The 16,985-nt window shown below is 45.8% G+C and overlaps 1 protein-coding gene across 2 annotated transcripts in view; it reads right to left on the bottom strand.

Annotated features, from left to right (window-relative positions):
- Positions 1-12,069: 12,069 nt before the first annotated feature.
- DYM (dymeclin) overlaps positions 12,070-16,985 on the bottom strand; it is a 74,008-nt gene continuing 69,092 nt past the window's right edge. The window contains exon 17 of one of the 2 annotated variants that reach the window (XM_085849466.1): positions 12,070-13,771. In XM_085849466.1, coding sequence (XP_085705592.1) covers positions 13,592-13,771 — 180 coding nt within the window. In that variant the 3' untranslated portion in view covers positions 12,070-13,591. Of the gene's footprint in view, positions 13,775-16,985 lie in introns of both variants that reach the window. The other variant, XM_085849465.1, reaches the window with a different exon arrangement.

Genomic DNA, 16,985 nt, shown 5'->3' with positions numbered 1-16,985 from the left:
CACACACGTACACACACACGTACGTATACACACACACGTACACACGCACACACACACAGTACAAACACACACACGTACACACGCACACACACACAGTACAAACACACACACACACGTACACACGCACACACAGTCCAAACACACACACGTACACACACACACAATGTACACACACAGTACAAACACACACACACGTACATACGCAAACACACACACGTACACACACACATGTACCTACACGTACACACACGTACACACATGTACGTACACGTACACACACATGTACGTACACGTACACACACATGTACGTACACGTACACACACACACACGTACACACACGTACACACACACACACGCACATACACACACACGCACATACACACACGTATACGTACACACACGCACAAACACACGTACACACGTACACACACGTACACACACACATACACTCCTCAACCCTACCAAACCCTCCGACATTACCCTCCCACACCCCAAACCCTCCAACTACCCATTCCACTATCCCTGCCATTCTTCATATTTTTCTCTCCCATCACCATCAATTCTCTTGTCATTTGTCACTTTTCCTTGACAAGTGATGAAGTTCTGCACATGAGGTTCTTCTGTTGAACTTTGAATCTGCGGGAAGAGTTGTATATATTGTTGCGGGGCCGAGTATCGGCGACGGGCACGACCGCTAGATGGAGCAATAGAGTCGGTTCTACCGCACACCCGGAATTTAGATCATACCTTTTCCGAAAACTCCGACAAAAACGGGTCCCTTACCGGACCGTAAATCGTCAATAATTACACCATGTGGTACAGGGTTATTTGCCAATCTTCAAAATACCTTGAGCTCCACGTGGCGAGTTTACCGAGTATTCACACCCTCGACCGCACTCGTTCGGAACGAGCCGCTAGCGTGCTCGAACCGTGTGCGACCCGAGAGGATGATCACCGAGTTCCGTCGGTCCAAATGTCCCCTTCCGGCGGCAACAACGGCCTGGCTAATTCTCCAACACGCGTCACGCTAAGCCAATGGAAAGAAACACAGCAACGAACTGATACATTTAACAAATGGGTTTATTCATAATGGGGGGAAGGAGGGAAGCACGCAAGAAGGCAGAGTTATCCGACTAAAGAGATGCACGTATGTACAGCAAGGCACTTAACAATTTATTACTTACTAGGACGGGCCCACACTCAGACGCACACCCAAAGAAATGGACCCAAAGTGGTCTTTATCGAGGCCTCCAGCTCAGAGATAAAGGTGAGCTGAAGACCAAGCCTGCCTCGGACCTGTCCACCTCGTGTGGTCTTCGAGCTGATTCAAACCGGGCACCAGTGAGAGGCGAGCAGAATCCAGACACCAGCGAGCCGCGATCAGCCTCCTCAACTCTGCTCGGCGCTCGTCCTGGCAACCAAACCTCTCCTCTGTATCCTTCAGAGAGACGGCGCGCACTCCTTGTGGTTCTGCTGAGGGATGGTTTCTCTCAAGCTCTCTCCAGCCCCTGCTGTCCAAATGCGCCGCACCCTTATTCACCCTGTCTCCAGGGGGGGGGGACGCCTCCACCCTCCCCGCTCTCCCTCAGTGGACCGTTTTGGCGTGCAGAATCGCTCATCTCCCTGTCACTGGCCAAAACGAGCGGCAAGTCCGTCAATTGGCCCAGGGGCGTGGTGACATCACGCGGACCCCTTTCTTCCTGTCGCACGGGATCTGATTGGCTGAGCGATGGCCACCCCACCCATAGCAGGCTGATTGGTCGAGGGCTGCCATGAGGCTCCTCCTTGAAATCTGCCCCCCAAACAGGCAGAGGCACATTATTCTGCGTGGTCTCCACCCACGTATTTGCTGACATGCATGTAAGCAATGGTGTAGGCCAGAGCAGGGTGACGGTGATGCTGGCGTCAAAGACATCAATAATATTGTTGCAGACCCGGAGTCAGGGCGAGAAGACCACGAGGGGGGGAAGGTACCTCGGGTTCCCACCAGACTCTCCGGAATCGCAGGTCGTCGCACACGGATAACTCCGTGACATGGCAGGTCGCTAATCGACCGTGAACGTCAATAACTTAACCACGTGACTTAGGGTCCTCCGTCTCATGGAAACCGGTTACCAAAAATGGTCACGTGATCTAATTACCAAGGGACACACCCTCGACACACCTTGTACAAACTAGATCACCTTACCAGATCAGATGCAGCCGAGCTTAACTGCCAAGAACATACCAGCGAGAAAAACGGATCGTTGGGGGGATAACGTCCCGGCGAGGCTAGGATACGGACCATGCTGGACCAATGAAGGAAAAGAATAAAACGAGCTGGGAACATTTCTATACAAAGCATTTATTTACAATCAGATGAGGAACGGTATGTGGCACAGTGAATGGGGTTTATTATTATGTACAGCAGGGACAGCAAGGAATTTGTGGGGTGCAACAAAAGGCAAGCAATTTACAAAAGCAGACACAGGGTAGACTTATCCTGTTATACCTTCTACAATCTTAACTTAAGCTACGACAAGCGTCATCTCACACACACACACACACACACACACACACACACACACACACACACACACACACACACACACACACACACACACACACACGATAAAGATTAGTTAGCCAGAAGGAAGGAGAGCAGATGAGAACTAACGGCCTCTCAATACCTGGTGTGGTCGACTGACTGCGCAACCCAGTATGCTTTGGGGGACGCTCCGCTTGAGCAATCCCACCTTCAGAGTCGGCGCGTTATCTCTTGCTTGATCACTTTGTCGGGATTCGTGGAAATGCGTGCTCCGTACTGGTCCAGAAGAACGTCTGTCGCACACCAACCCTGAGTGCAAATGCAGCGACAGGTAGACAACGAGGTGCAGGGAAGAGAGGGCGGAGCAGAGAGGCGAAGAAGTGGGTGCAGCAAACAGGCGGAGACAGTGTAAGGCAGGCGAGAGAGTGAGTGAGTGAGAGAGAGAGAGAGAGAGAGCGGACAGCTTCGCGATCTGCCTTTTATAAGCCCCGGGTGAAGGGTGGGGCGACAACCCGAAGTGACGCGCCGTCATCCGAATCGTGCCCTTCCATTTGATCCTGGCCCCGCCCTGCCAGGCGCCTTGGGCCGGAAGCGGCCTCATTTGCACATCCGGCGCGACATGGCCCGGAGCCCTGCACCAAACTCCCAAGCTGTGTTCTGACGACTGGACGAGGGTCGTGTTGGTCCCGCGTGCTCGTTCAGGGCACCCCCAGTGAGCTGCAGTTGGTGCTGTTAACGTGCCATGCCCGTCCCCGCGCCACACGGTCCAAGTGGCCTGGGCCGCGCAGCACACTTTTTTGGTGGCAAATTGTATCGATGCGGAGATGCGTGGAGGTGTGGGGTGATTTTTCAGGAGATGCGTGTATGCAGGAGATGTTGGTGGTCGAGGTGGTGCTTCTGGTGAGCAGAGGTGGGATGCCGTTGTAAATCTGCACGCAGATTTGAATGAAAGGGCGCACCATTCGTGTCCTGTACAGTGTCGGTGGAGAGTTTCTTATAGGGTGGCTGCATGGGTGCGGTGCCTGCTTCGATTTGTATCATGGATGAAAGGAAAGGGTTGGAATGAAAATCAGGATTTAATGGTAGATGGAGATATAATTAGACCGAGCTATAAGACCCACGCAATGCACTTCGTCCCGTTAACCCATTAGACATGAGGGGAAGGTCTGACTGCATGAAGACAAACGAGATAACTGCCTGGGGATCACTGTATGTTGGTGCCATTTCCTTAGAGGCATGTGGTTTAGCAGAACCACAACAATATTGTTAGAAATGAACTATATCTCACCTGTGATTGAATATTTCTGTGATAGTGACCCGAAACCATTTGAAAATCAAAAAATTAACAGTTGCTAAGGTTACCGGCTCCACCCATGACGGAATCTCAAGGAAATGGCGATGGGCCAGGCATCTGCCTGGGGTATGGCCAGACGGAAACCCCTGGAGTACCGGCGGAAAGTGGACGCAGCAACGCGCTGTTTCGGCATCTGCTCCCATACCTGACTTGACCACTACGATATCTCATCACTGAACTTTTTCAACTGAATTCCCATTTATAACAATAATACACACTCCAAAAATTGCTCATTTGCAGTGAGGCATTTATGATTTAATAAATCAAACATCTATGATCAAAAATCAAATCACTATGTTAACTTGGTTCTTTTAAACTATCGGATGGATATTGGGACGTGTATATTTGGTGAAATAAGCTAAATGGTCACTTTTTTTTCTACAAACTCTTCTTTCCTTTGCGGATTTTACCTTTGCGGAGATGGAAACAGGTGGCAGCTCGTGTGTATATAATTTATGAATTGTGAGAAAAAGACTGTTTAAAACCCCTATTTAGGTGCTACATGGTAAACAATATTATCCTATAAAGTTTTGTGGCGATTAACCTTGGGAGCTCAGAGTAGTAGAGTCACAAACAAACAAACATTTCATATATACAGTATATATATATATATATATATATATATATATATATATATATATATATATATATATATATATATATATATATATATATATATATATATATATTGTTACGGCCACGGGTACCGAGTGTATTATGAGGGGGTTAGTCCCCGTTTCTCCTCGGAAGAGCCGGACCTGGGGCCATCTCTCACAATCAACTTCGTGGTACGATGGGTTGCTTTACAACCATGAACGCCACTCAGTTAACCACGAGTTCTAGTGTCCGCCGTCTAATTTTGCCATTTAACTGCAGGTCACGTGGCTTCCTGAACGGGGAGCGTGCCCTCGGCGATGCACCAATCTTATTTTGATTAGATCTTAAGGAGGGTGGCCGAGCATTTACCGCTGGTGCGTGCCAACTCTTCTTCTTCTTCTTCTTCTTTCGGCTGCTCCCGTTAGGGGTTGCCACAGCGGATCATCCGTATGATCCGCATAGAGATTTGGCACATGTTTTACGCCGGATACCCTTCCTGACGCAACCATGGTCGCCTCTTACGACACAGGGATATGGTACACCTATTTTAACCGGGGTATACACCGGCCCAGTACACTGGTACTCATTTCGCCGACCTCGGAAGGATGACAGGCTGAGTTAACCCCCTGGTGTATTAATTCAGTGGCCCAACGGGGCTTGAACTCAGGACCTTTTGGATCCCAAGCCGCTGCCCTAACCACTGCGCCAACACCAGGCTCTGGTGCGTGCCAACTATGACAGGTTAATTAGTTTGGTAATTACCTCCCAGTCTATCTAGGTTCGGACAATGCTGGATCAATGGAAGGAAAGGACAAGCACGGACAGGTCGAAACGTCAACAAGGAATTTATTAATCAGAAAAAAAAAAACTGAAGAACTTTCTCTTTCCTTGTGGTTAAAATCGGTAAATTCAAATCAATCAAAATAATGTCAAGCAAATAAGGAATTAATCAGGCATTGAGACAAAAAACAGACAAGGAGCAGACGCTTATCTTAACGATTAAACACGAGACAAGGGTACCCAGCAGATCATTCAGGGGGGAAAGAAATCCGGTTTCGGCTTACCAAGGCAGAAGTCGTGCGTCAAATAAAATGTCCCAAAATGTGTGAGCGTGCCTTGAGCCTCTGCCAGCGCCCTGCCTCGCCATACACCCACCTGCAAACAGGCTCGAACACCAATCGCCGTCACCCCCAGGAACCAGGGACGCCAAGAACAGGTCCCGAGCAGAACCAGCAGGAACGGTCCAACCGTCACCCACCGTCAGGAGCCACCAGGAGCCGCAACCAACGGACAGCTGTAAGGAGCTGCAAGGCACTGTGAGGAGCTGCAAGGCGCTGTGAGGAGCTGTAACCAGCTGTCACCAACTGTCAGAAAGATCTCAGTAAAGCAGTCCTCCCATCCTTTTTATAGGCGACTCATCTGGACGGAGCCTCAAGCAGACTTCAACCAAATCCACCTTGCCTATTGGCACACCGTTGCACGTGACCAACCGTCAACCTCGCGATCATTCCTTCCTCGGTCAGCCGGACACGAACAAGAGCCAGCCAGCATCAATAGAGCTGCCAAACGTCGATGGAAAAAGGTGAACATCAACGTCGGTGAAAGAGGTGGGTGTCGAACGTCGATGGAAGATCGGTGGGTGAGGTAAATGATCCACAGCCGTATTTGACCGTCTGAATAACTGCTCAGGAAAAGCTCGTGGTGTGCTTAATCAAATGTCCTGTAAGTTCAAGGTGTAAATAAATCGTCCACCTCCAAGCCAATGTGTCCTGATGGAAAGGGGCTAGATGAACCTCCATTGGGCTCACGGCTATCTCGCGTGCATGAATGTGTCGTAAAGAGAAAAAGGCCATCCCATAACAAAGGGAATCTATTCTATTCCCTTCTCAAATGCGTCACAGTTAGAATCCTACCAGACATGGGGATGGGTCTATCCTGGACATGCATTTATGGAAATAACTGTCTGAGGACTTAAATGTTTGTATGCATTAGTCGGATTCAATTCTGAAATCTACAACAATATATATATATATATATATATATATATATATATATATATATATATATATATATATATATATATATATATATATATATATATATATATATATATATATATATATATATATATATATATATATTAAGCCTGGTGTTGGCGCAGTGGTTAGGGCAGCGGCTTGGGATCCAAAAGGTCCTGAGTTCAAGCCCCGTTGGGCCACTGAATGAATACACCAGGGGGTTAACTCAGCCTGTCATCCTTCCGAGGTCGGCGAAATGAGTACCAGTGTACTGGGCCGGTGTATACCCCGGTTAAAATAGGTGTACCATTTCCCTGTGTTGTAAGAGGCGACCAGGGTTGCGTCAGGAAGGGCATCCGGCGTAAAACATGTGCCAAATCACTCTGCGGATCATAACGGATGATCCGCTGTGGCGACCCCTAACGGGAGCAGCCGAAGGAAGAAGATATATATATATATATATATATATATATATATATATAATTTTTTTATGGTTGTGGAGGTAGATTGGCGAATTTAATCAGGAATTTAGCATTGAAGAGTTGCTTGGTCCATGGACATGTAGGAGGCATCTCGATGTAACTAAGTAGGGAACCTGTGAGCTTAAGTGTTGTGTCACCACACGAGGGGGTGGTGTCATGTTAATTAGCTAGGGTTTAAGAATAAACTTCCCCAGTATGTAATCGCTCCTCTGTGATTTTTCCCTATGTTTTTATATTTCAAGATCGGCAATGAAGGTGAGGAACTCGTCCCAAAAACACTTCAACCGGACAGAAAGCCCCGCTTTCCCAGGTTACGTGCGAGCAGGCCACGCCCCGGAGCTGGAGGATTGTTAGACGTGAGATACCTGAAGAAGAAGCGAGCATGGGAGGCTTCCTACTGAATAGGACGAGAGATCGGCAGAGCGCACACACGAGGTCAGTGTGAGGAACGCATGATGCAGAATCGATTTCGGAAGAGAGTCAGAGGCGAGTGTTCAGCGCTGGCACATTTTGGAGAGCCGTGATCAAATAGGAAGGGGGTTGCAGATTTTGGAGAGGCGAGGGCGGAGGGTGAGTGCATGCCGAGGAGGACGACATGATCCTTGTATTCGTGTTGAGGCAATTTGGCTCTTGTGGTGAAGCAAGACACTGGCCTTTGGCTCTTGGTGGGGTCGGTGAGAACGATCGGCGCATGAAGCCGTTCCACTGGGTCTCTGAGCTTTGGTGTGGAGTGCCGCTCACGGATTGCCTGGTGTGTGTTTGTTCCACTACGAGAGAAGCGCCATTTTGTTGCGCGCATCTGCACGTGTGAATAGAAACACCTCAATTCCAAGTTCCACAAAGACCAGTTCTGGGCCAAGCGAAGTCAAAGAATATCTGAAATGAAGGGTTTTCTTTTTATTTTGTTTCCCCGTTGTCTGTGTGAAGAGGCGCCTAAAATGTAGGATTTATTTATTTCATTATTATCATTATCCTTTTGAATTATTGTCCTTTGCAAATATTTGTTTATTTCCATTAAATTTATTCCTTTTAAGAAGCTGTATCCGTGCATTTGTAGTGGGGTTTGAGTATAAACCCCCCTTGTGCTGTCCTAGTGCAGCGCCCCTTGTGTTGTGCTACTCCGTGTCTCTGCCATTGCGCCCCATGTCCTTCGAACACATATTATAATCTCCGAGGATCAATGTATCTGCCTCCTATTAATAAGGAACTGCTCGGCTGTCCAGGGGCTAGCAGTGTTAACCGCCCGTCACCACAAAATTGGGTCGGGGGATTAACCTGGGCATACAACCAAAAAAGCATCTAGATCTACTCTGCTAACCTAGTAATAGACAGGCAAGAGCAGACCCGGTCTCAGGCAACGTTTCACCCGTTTCCCAGTGAGCTTCTTCAGGCCAAATCGACCCAGAGTCTCTGCTTTTATTCCCAAGCGACAATTCAATTCTGGTCACGTGCCAGCATGAGAGGTCAATGGAGGAGCATTTTTATATTGCCAAACCTTAAGCAACCATCGGATCATCGATGGTCTGCTTTGCTCTTTTTATCATTTACTCGTGATCTGGTGTTGTATGAGTGGGGGTGAGCAAGTCTGTGTGCTAGTTCTTGTTTGTGCTTCCGGGGCACAGAAATGGCTGGATTAGTGTCCGGGTTGGATGTCATGATGCGTGGGATGCGTGGTTGGTTGGAGTTTCCCTTGAGTGTTGTGCATGTGTGGGTCTAGTATTGGATCTGAGTGTTGTTTTTTTGCTCACCTTGTCCAGTTGCTTGCACCATCCAGTGTTTGCCATTGTTATCAGAGGTGTGGATTATGTGGGTACGTTCCACCGTCTCTGCAGTTAGACCACCCTCTCGGCTCTTGAGGTACCTTGCCCCTAATATCAATCTGTCTCATTTTTGGACATTGTATCTACAACACCGGTCCCATTCAAGTTAAATTTCTGACCAGATTACAGACAATGGCAAGCTATGGCTGATATTGGGTGTGGCATAACTGCTCTATCATGTTCATCTCACCTTTGTTTCACATTCCTTCCAGTTTCACCGATGTAGAATTAGTCACAGTCTCTGCATGACGAATGGTAAATGACTCCTGATTTGACACCAGTTGATATTGTGTCCTTTCGTTACCTTTGCCACTGAAGGTGGATGGAGATCACATTTTCACCCGTTTGTCTGTCTACCTACGAGCAGAATATCTCAAGATTTTGGAAAGAATCCAGATGCTATAATTTTTAAAGTGATTCTTCACCATTGATGTGGGGCCAGAAACGATATACAGTATAGCATGATGCCACAAAAAGTTATGGACGGATTATGGCAGAACTTGATGGATGAGTTGGGTAGGTGACAAGAACAAGCCGATTCGATTTTGATTAAGCTCCAGCCTATCAGTTGGATATAATACGTAAACGGTTCAGCCTGGAGGAGTTACAGTGGTGAGAAAAAGTTTTTGAACCTCTACATTCAGTAATTGGTGGCACGCCCTTGAGCAATAACTTCAACCAAATGTTTCCTGTAACTCTTGATTAGTCATGAACATCGGCTTGGAGGAATTTTGGCCCATTCCTCCTTACAGAACTGCTTAAACTCAGGGATATTTGTGGGCTTTCTTGCATGAACCGCTCGCTTCGGGTTCTGCCACAACATTTCAGTTGGGTTAAGGTCTGGACTTTGACTTGGCCATTCCAAAACACAAAATCTCTTCTGCTTCAGCCATTCTGTTGTAGATTTACTTGTGTGTTTAGGATCGTTGTCTTGCTGCATGACCCACTTTCTGTTAAGCTTCATCTCACAGACGGATGCCCTGACATTCTCCTGTATAATTTGCTGAAACAATCCAGAATTCATGGTTCTGTCAATGATGACAAGCCGTCTGGGCCCTGGGGCAGCAAAGCAGCCCCAAACCATGATACTTCCACCACCATGCTTCACGGTTGGGACGAGGTTCTTATGTTGGAATACAGTGTTTGGTTTTCGAACATAACGTTTGTTATTTAAACCAAAAAGTTCCACTTTTCAACTCATCTGTCGACAGAACATTCTTGCAATAGCCTTCTGGATCATCCAGATGGTCTTTGGCAAACTTGAGATTGGTAGCAATGTTCTTCTTGAAGAGTAGTGGTTTCCTCCTTGCTGTCCTCCCATGCACACCATTCTTGTTCAGTGTTTTCCTGATGAATTGATCGATTGAAGAATTGATGATGTGATGACACATGAACACTGACATAATATAAGCCAATGCAAAATATGCCTGCAGATCCTTAGACGTTACCCTGGGGTTCGTTGTGACCTCCTGAATTATTGTACACCTTGCTTTTGGAGTGATTTTTGTTGGCGACTGCTCCTGGAAAGAGTAAAAATGGTGTTAAATTTTCTCCATTTGTACATGATCTACCTGACAGTGGAGTGGTGGAGTCCAACATCTTTAGAAATGGCTTTGTAACCCTTTCCAGACTGATGAGCATCGACATCTCTTTTTCTGAGATCCTCAGAAATCTCTGTTGATCGGGGAATGACATGCTTTCACAAACCTGTGTGGTGAAGACCAGGCCCCGATGGTGACGAACAAAGTTTATGTTTTTCATATCGGGCAGGGCTATCCAAACTCAGTCCTGATTGTCATCCCATTGATTGAAACACCTGACTGTAATTACTCCCTTAATCGAGCTGATTAACCTGGCGGTTCATATACTTTTTCAAACAAAGGAATTGAATGTTGGATGATTTTGTTCAAACAAATAGCACACAAAAAAAATCTACTTTTTCATTTATTAATTAATGAGGTTCTCTTTATCTATTATTATGACTTAGATGAAGATATGATCCCATGAAGGTCAAATTTATGCAGAAACAGAAAATTCTAAAGCGTTCACAAACTTTTTCTCACCACTGTATGTGCTATACCGAGCGCCGTTCTCGTTTTGAAATGACATTATGGATGGTGCGTAGAGGCTTGGAGGTTGCACCAATCTGTGCGCTGCATACGATCTTCCCAATCCTTTCGTTAAGGCCGGGGTAGTACGGCAGTACACAGTGCATCTGGCTCCTTCCGTTCTGCCCATTTTAGTTCTTCCAGGGAAGGAAGTATCCCTTTGCTATAACCATTTTTGAGCAGGACTCCTCCTGCAAATGCAATTTCTTAAATTGCATTGGCTTTAGAAGATGACGCAGTCCGTGCCTGAGCTGCCAAGGTCCGTGCCCCGCTGCGTTTGTGGGTGACTGGGTTGCAGGAATTAAAATCCAGTAATCTGTCGGTGTGGGTTGGTTTCCTGTCAACTAATGTCTTTAGGTAGGGTAGTCATCAGACTTTCGGTAAATCTCCACATCCAAAAAGGTCAACTTGCTTTCTTTTTCAATTTCATTTTAAAAGCCAATGCTGGGAAATACCCAGCCAAGTTGCGCAAGAAGGTGGTCTACCATGTCTCTGTGCACAACGTTGGTACAGTGTCAGCCATGTACCTGTTCCAGTATCGTGGGAGCCAATTCTCGTGAGACTCGAATATCTTTTGGTCCAGTTCCTTCATCACCAAGTTAGCCACAACAGCAGAGACCAGTGAACCCATCGCTGTGTCAAATATTTGTCGATAATGTGTGTTCTTCTTGTGTGTGTGTCAAAGATGCTGTGCGTCATAGATCATAGCTGCGTCATAGGTGAAGGTCATGCTATTTAGACATCCCCCAACAGGCTGTCAACATCCTCAGGTGTTAATTGTCTGTTCTAACAAGCCATTTTCCAATTTGTTGGAACATTTCAACCAATCGAGCATGACACTCACCGCCAGATTGACTGGGTATTGGTGAAGAGTGAAACCACATCAAAAGATACCAGTATCATCTTCCTGGATTCTTCAGAAACATTCCTCGTGGAAAAAAAAAAATCAAACCGAGGAATCTGCACATCCATAAAGGACTAAACACATCTTATTGAATCCCTTGTTTAATTGCTTGTAACAGAACCATTCATGTGAAGGAAGCAAGGGGGTGATAGGAAGGAGACGTTTGCCTTTGATTAGAGGATCGATAAAGTCGAGACAGATGTTAAATTAGTAATAATATCTCTCACAGATAACAGGTACGACACCGTAGGGAAGTGGCCCATTTGCTCCCCGTTGCCGAATGGTGCAGGGAAGTTTATTGATAGCTCAGTCGTGCTTCAGTGATCCAAGTACGTGCTGCATCAGCACGATTCAAAACAAGGATAGCTTAATGAACCATGTCGGTAGAAGTTATTCTGAACATCGATGCATTAGTTGGTAAGGTGATCGAGTGTCTTATAGCACTCGGTACCACAAGTGAGAGGACAGAGTTTATAGAAATTGGAAGATCCACAAAAGTTAAGGTCGATCTGTGTGCGGGCACAGGTGTGCACGCACGCACAGGTACACACACCGACTACAACACAGCTCTTCCTTTTGGGCGAGGCTAATAACCATAAAGTCCAATATACAATGAGATGTTCAGATTTAAAATGGCAACCACTAATCGCCCAATAACGAAATGTGTTAAATAAAAATAAAAATAGGATTTCACATATATTCACATCAAAAACAAAGAATAAAAATTCCATGAAAACCCTGAAAACAAAACTCAAAATCCATTATAGTTGCATAGTAATAATTTGAGCAAAAGCCGATTGTCTCGAGTACAGGACGAGAGGCGTCGACGGCACCAGTCAAATCAAAAATGCATTTCACAAAACATCTCAGAAAATGACCGAGGTGCATCATCAGGCGCAACAGGTCACGTCGGCTTCAGTTTGTCCAACCGTGGTTTGTACAGGTGAGCTTCGACTTACCCAGCACAATTCCGTAGGCAACCCTGGTGGTCGATTTAAACCACCCCCATGACGCAATAAAGAAAGCAAGGAACAATAAGCAGATGAAGATTTAAGTGTTCAGTTCAACTGCCAATCCATTGATAGATTTATACCTTTGTTGTGAAACTTAAAAACATGTGAGTAACAGAAGGGAACTGTCCATGGCAGCCTCAGAGGAGGAATGGTGATAACAATGTATATCATATATACGTAGTACACATGTGCTTTTTATACATTTTACTCGATTCTATTTGGGTCATTTTGGACATTCTCGTACCCATGTAAATTTTCGAGATGGAAACTCGGAATGAACCATCAACTGTGGACCGAAACCACACACAATTCCGACTCGGGTAGGGACAGGCTGTTTAGTAACGTACGTAACTCCTCAATAAATGCCACTAATGAGCAAACCTGGTTTTAATCATAATCTGATCCAACATTGCGATTATCTTGAGAACAGCTCAGTTCCCAAAGGCTTGACATCAAAACCCCAAATCCTGATATACCACAATCCAATCTTTTCACTACTGGGCCACCACAAAATTCCAAAAAAGTGAAAAATAATCGAGCATACATTGTAGAGCAGGAGAGTCTCGTTCTGGAACAAACAACGAAGTCGGACAAACTTGTCAATGAAACAAATGCTTCATTCTGGGCCGAGTCAGCCATCTTGTGAATGAATGGGAGGCAGTTTGTGAAATCGATGGCTGCTTTGTTGAAGGTGGAAAGAAAAGGTCAAAAAGCCGCAAATGTCATTGCTTTGAAGATCTACATCAGAATAGGAAAGGGACTGCTTGCTACAAAGTCGTCCTCCGGTTTTGTGCTCCTTTGGCTGCAGTCTCAGCAGGGAAGAATGAGATTGCCTCAGGAGGCCACCAAAGGCCATATGCCCATCGATACACAAGAGACCAAATGTAGGGCACAAAGAACTCTGCGGGGTTTTCTTCCTCCACGTAACGGAAACGTAGCTCAGGGAACTTCTGTGGGAGCAAGGCAGGAAGTGAGGCTATACAGGTTAAATGTACACCTTAAAATCAATCAAACACACACACACACACACACACACACACACACACACACACACACACACACACACACACACACACACACACACACACACACACACACACACACACACACACACACACACACACACACACACACACACACACACTCCTCCCCTGCTCTTCCAGCTGAAGAAGCTACATAAAGCAACCAAGAAAGCCTACCAAGGTAAACTCTTTGCAGTTTGAAACCCTTTCCAGAGTTCCTCCACAGCTGTAAAGGAGGAGATTGGGACCATACTCTGTGCAGAGTGTTGGTGCTGCCTAAGCAGTCTCCTTGGCTATTGGGCACAATCCTGGATGGGTCGCCACTCCGACACAGGATACCAGCATGCTGACACTCATTTTGCCGACCTCGGAAGGATGACAGGCCGAGTTCACCCCACCTGGTATTAATTCAACAGCTGAGCGGGATTTGAACTCAGGACCCTTGGATCCATAGCCCACCACTTTAACTATTAAGCTACCACCAGGCATAGAGCTGTAAAGACATTCACAAATAGTACACATGACAATCTCAATGTGATTACCCCCTCAGATGATGGACCAGTTTCATCACTTATTGGGAGGAGTCAAGATATTTGAAAAATCCTTGCCACCTGGGTTTAATTGATGAGGTGAGAGCTGATTGGTTATTTCCTCCATTCACAGGTGAGAGATGTGGGTGGGTATTTATCATTTACACATTGACGGCATTTGATATTCGCACATGATACATGCTTGGGAGCCTCGATGGTATGCATTTATGTCTGCATTGTCGCTGGCGATTTGCCTTTAAGTGATGAAACCGGTCCGGCACCCTGTGTTTCATTGAGATTCTCATGTGTGTACTGTGACAGCGTCTTTACAGCTGTGAAGTATCTCTGGGAAGGGTTTAAAACAGCAAAGGGTTTATCATGGTAGCCTTTCTTGGTTGCTTTATGCAGCTTCTTCAGCGAGAAGATCATGGAGGAGCCGAGTTATTTATATAATCCTAGCCACCTGGGTTTTATTGATGAGGTGGGAGCAAATTGGTTATTTCCTCCATTCACAAGTGACAGATGTGGGTGGGTCTTTCTTTATCATTAAAAAAAAACACACACGATTAGAAAATTTGACCATAACCAATTACAAAAAGAACTAGAAGGGCACTCTGCCGAGCGCGTACCTCCGCCACCAAATGCCTGATCCAGTGGAACATATCGAGCCCAACTTTTAAAAAATATCCTGCAATATATAGTTTTTAGCACCATCTCTCAACTCATATCTAGATTCAGATCTTCACCAAAATCGAATCAATTTGTCCTTGTCACACACCCAACGTGTCCACCAAGCTGTGCAGTTTGCTGTATTAACCTGTTTTCCAAATTACCGAGCCCAATTTTATTTTATTTTATACAAGTCACATGACGATTGCCAGCTGTTCATCAAGAATGAGGTTTTCACATCTCCTTGAAACGTCGAAAATGCAACATTGTTTGTAAAAATTGGTTTGTTGAAAAATCTCCCTATACTAAATAAGAGTGAAGAGCCTGGTGTTGGCGCAGTGGTAGGGGCAGTGGCTTGGGACCCAAGAGGTCCTGAGTTCAAGCCCCGTTGGGACACTGAATTAATATATGTATGTATATGTATGTATATATATATATATATATATATATAAATAAATATATATATATATATATATATATATATATATATATATATATATATATATAAATATATATAAATAATGTGTGTGTGTATATATATATATGTATATATATATATATATATATATATATATATATAAATAAATATATATATATATATAAATATATATATAAATATATATAAACCAAGTCAAAAACACCAGGGGGTTGACTCAGCCTGCCATCCTTCCGAGGTCGGCGAAATGAGCACCAGTTGTACTGGGCCCGGTGTATGCCCCGGTTAGAATAGGTGTACCATATCCCTGTGTGTCGTAAGAGGCGACCAGGGTTGCGTCAGGAAGGGCATCTGGCGTAAAAACCTATGCCAAATCATTATGCGGACAACAAAACGAATTTCCATATCGGATCGGTCGAGGCCCGGGTTACCAACGACCGCCACCGGTACCGGTGGTCAGCAGGGTACCAGTGGAAATTGTGCTACTGCTTTTTTTTTTTTTTTTTTTTTGTATACCTTGGTCGAGGCTCGTATGAGAGCTAACACACAACTCACAGCAAGGAGGCATGAGACAAGAGGGGCGGGAGTGGAAGGGACAAAACATTGGGGAACAGACACAGGTGAACTGTGGAAGGGAGAGGGATGGGGATGGGACGGGGAACATGGCGAGGGGAAGATGGACATTAAAGGGACTTTCAGGAAGGAAAGCAGGAGAATTGAAGGAAGTGGGCTTGGGTGGATTATCGGGGGTAGAAAAGATCGAGGATTTGGATGGGGGAAGATAAGAGGTGGTGGTGAACAGCTGTTTTGAAAGCCTGAAGGGAAGAATGGGAAAGAATAGAGTGAGGAAGTTTATTCCAAAGGCAGGAAAAAAGAGGAATGAAAGAGTGAAGATGAGCAGTGATTCGTGATTTTGGTAGTTTTACCAGAAGGGGGTTGTTGGCGGACCTTGAGCGCCCTGTGGAAATGTGGTTGGGACAAATCGCAGAGAGAGCAGGGGGGCAAGGCTGGAGAGGAGTCGGTAGAAGACAGAAAGACCACCGACCAACCTGCGGTGATTGAGTGAGAGGCCCAAAGACTCAGCTTCATTGCGGGAGATGCCAATGATCTTAAAAGCCCTGGTTTCGACAGCGTGAAGTCGAGAAAGGTGGGAGGCAGGAGCACCAGCCCAGAGGGGAGAGCAGTACTCCATCAGGCTACGGACAAAAGCTTTGTAAGTGGTCAGGAGCTCAAGAGGGCCGAGGAAGGACTTTGCACGACGGAGGATTCCCAGTCGGCGACTGGCTTTTGAGGCAAGGTTGGAAATGTGACTTTCCCAGGAAAGGTCATGGCAGATAGTGAGACCCAGAAGCTTGAAAGAAAAGACTTCTTCCAGAGGATTGTTGAGAAAGTGGATGGGGGTTTTGTAAACGGTCCTTTCGAAGAGACATAGTGAGAGTGTGAGATTTGTCTGGATTGAAAGACATGTTCCACGTGTTGGACCAGTTTGTGATTTTATCCAGAT

The sequence above is a fragment of the Eptatretus burgeri genome, chromosome 12 (genome assembly GCF_056783735.1).
Source record: "Eptatretus burgeri isolate ZD-2024b chromosome 12, Ebu_testis_v1, whole genome shotgun sequence".
In the NCBI taxonomy this organism is placed as follows: Eukaryota; Metazoa; Chordata; class Myxini; order Myxiniformes; family Myxinidae; genus Eptatretus; species Eptatretus burgeri.
This window is presented reverse-complemented; position numbering and strand designations above follow the sequence as displayed.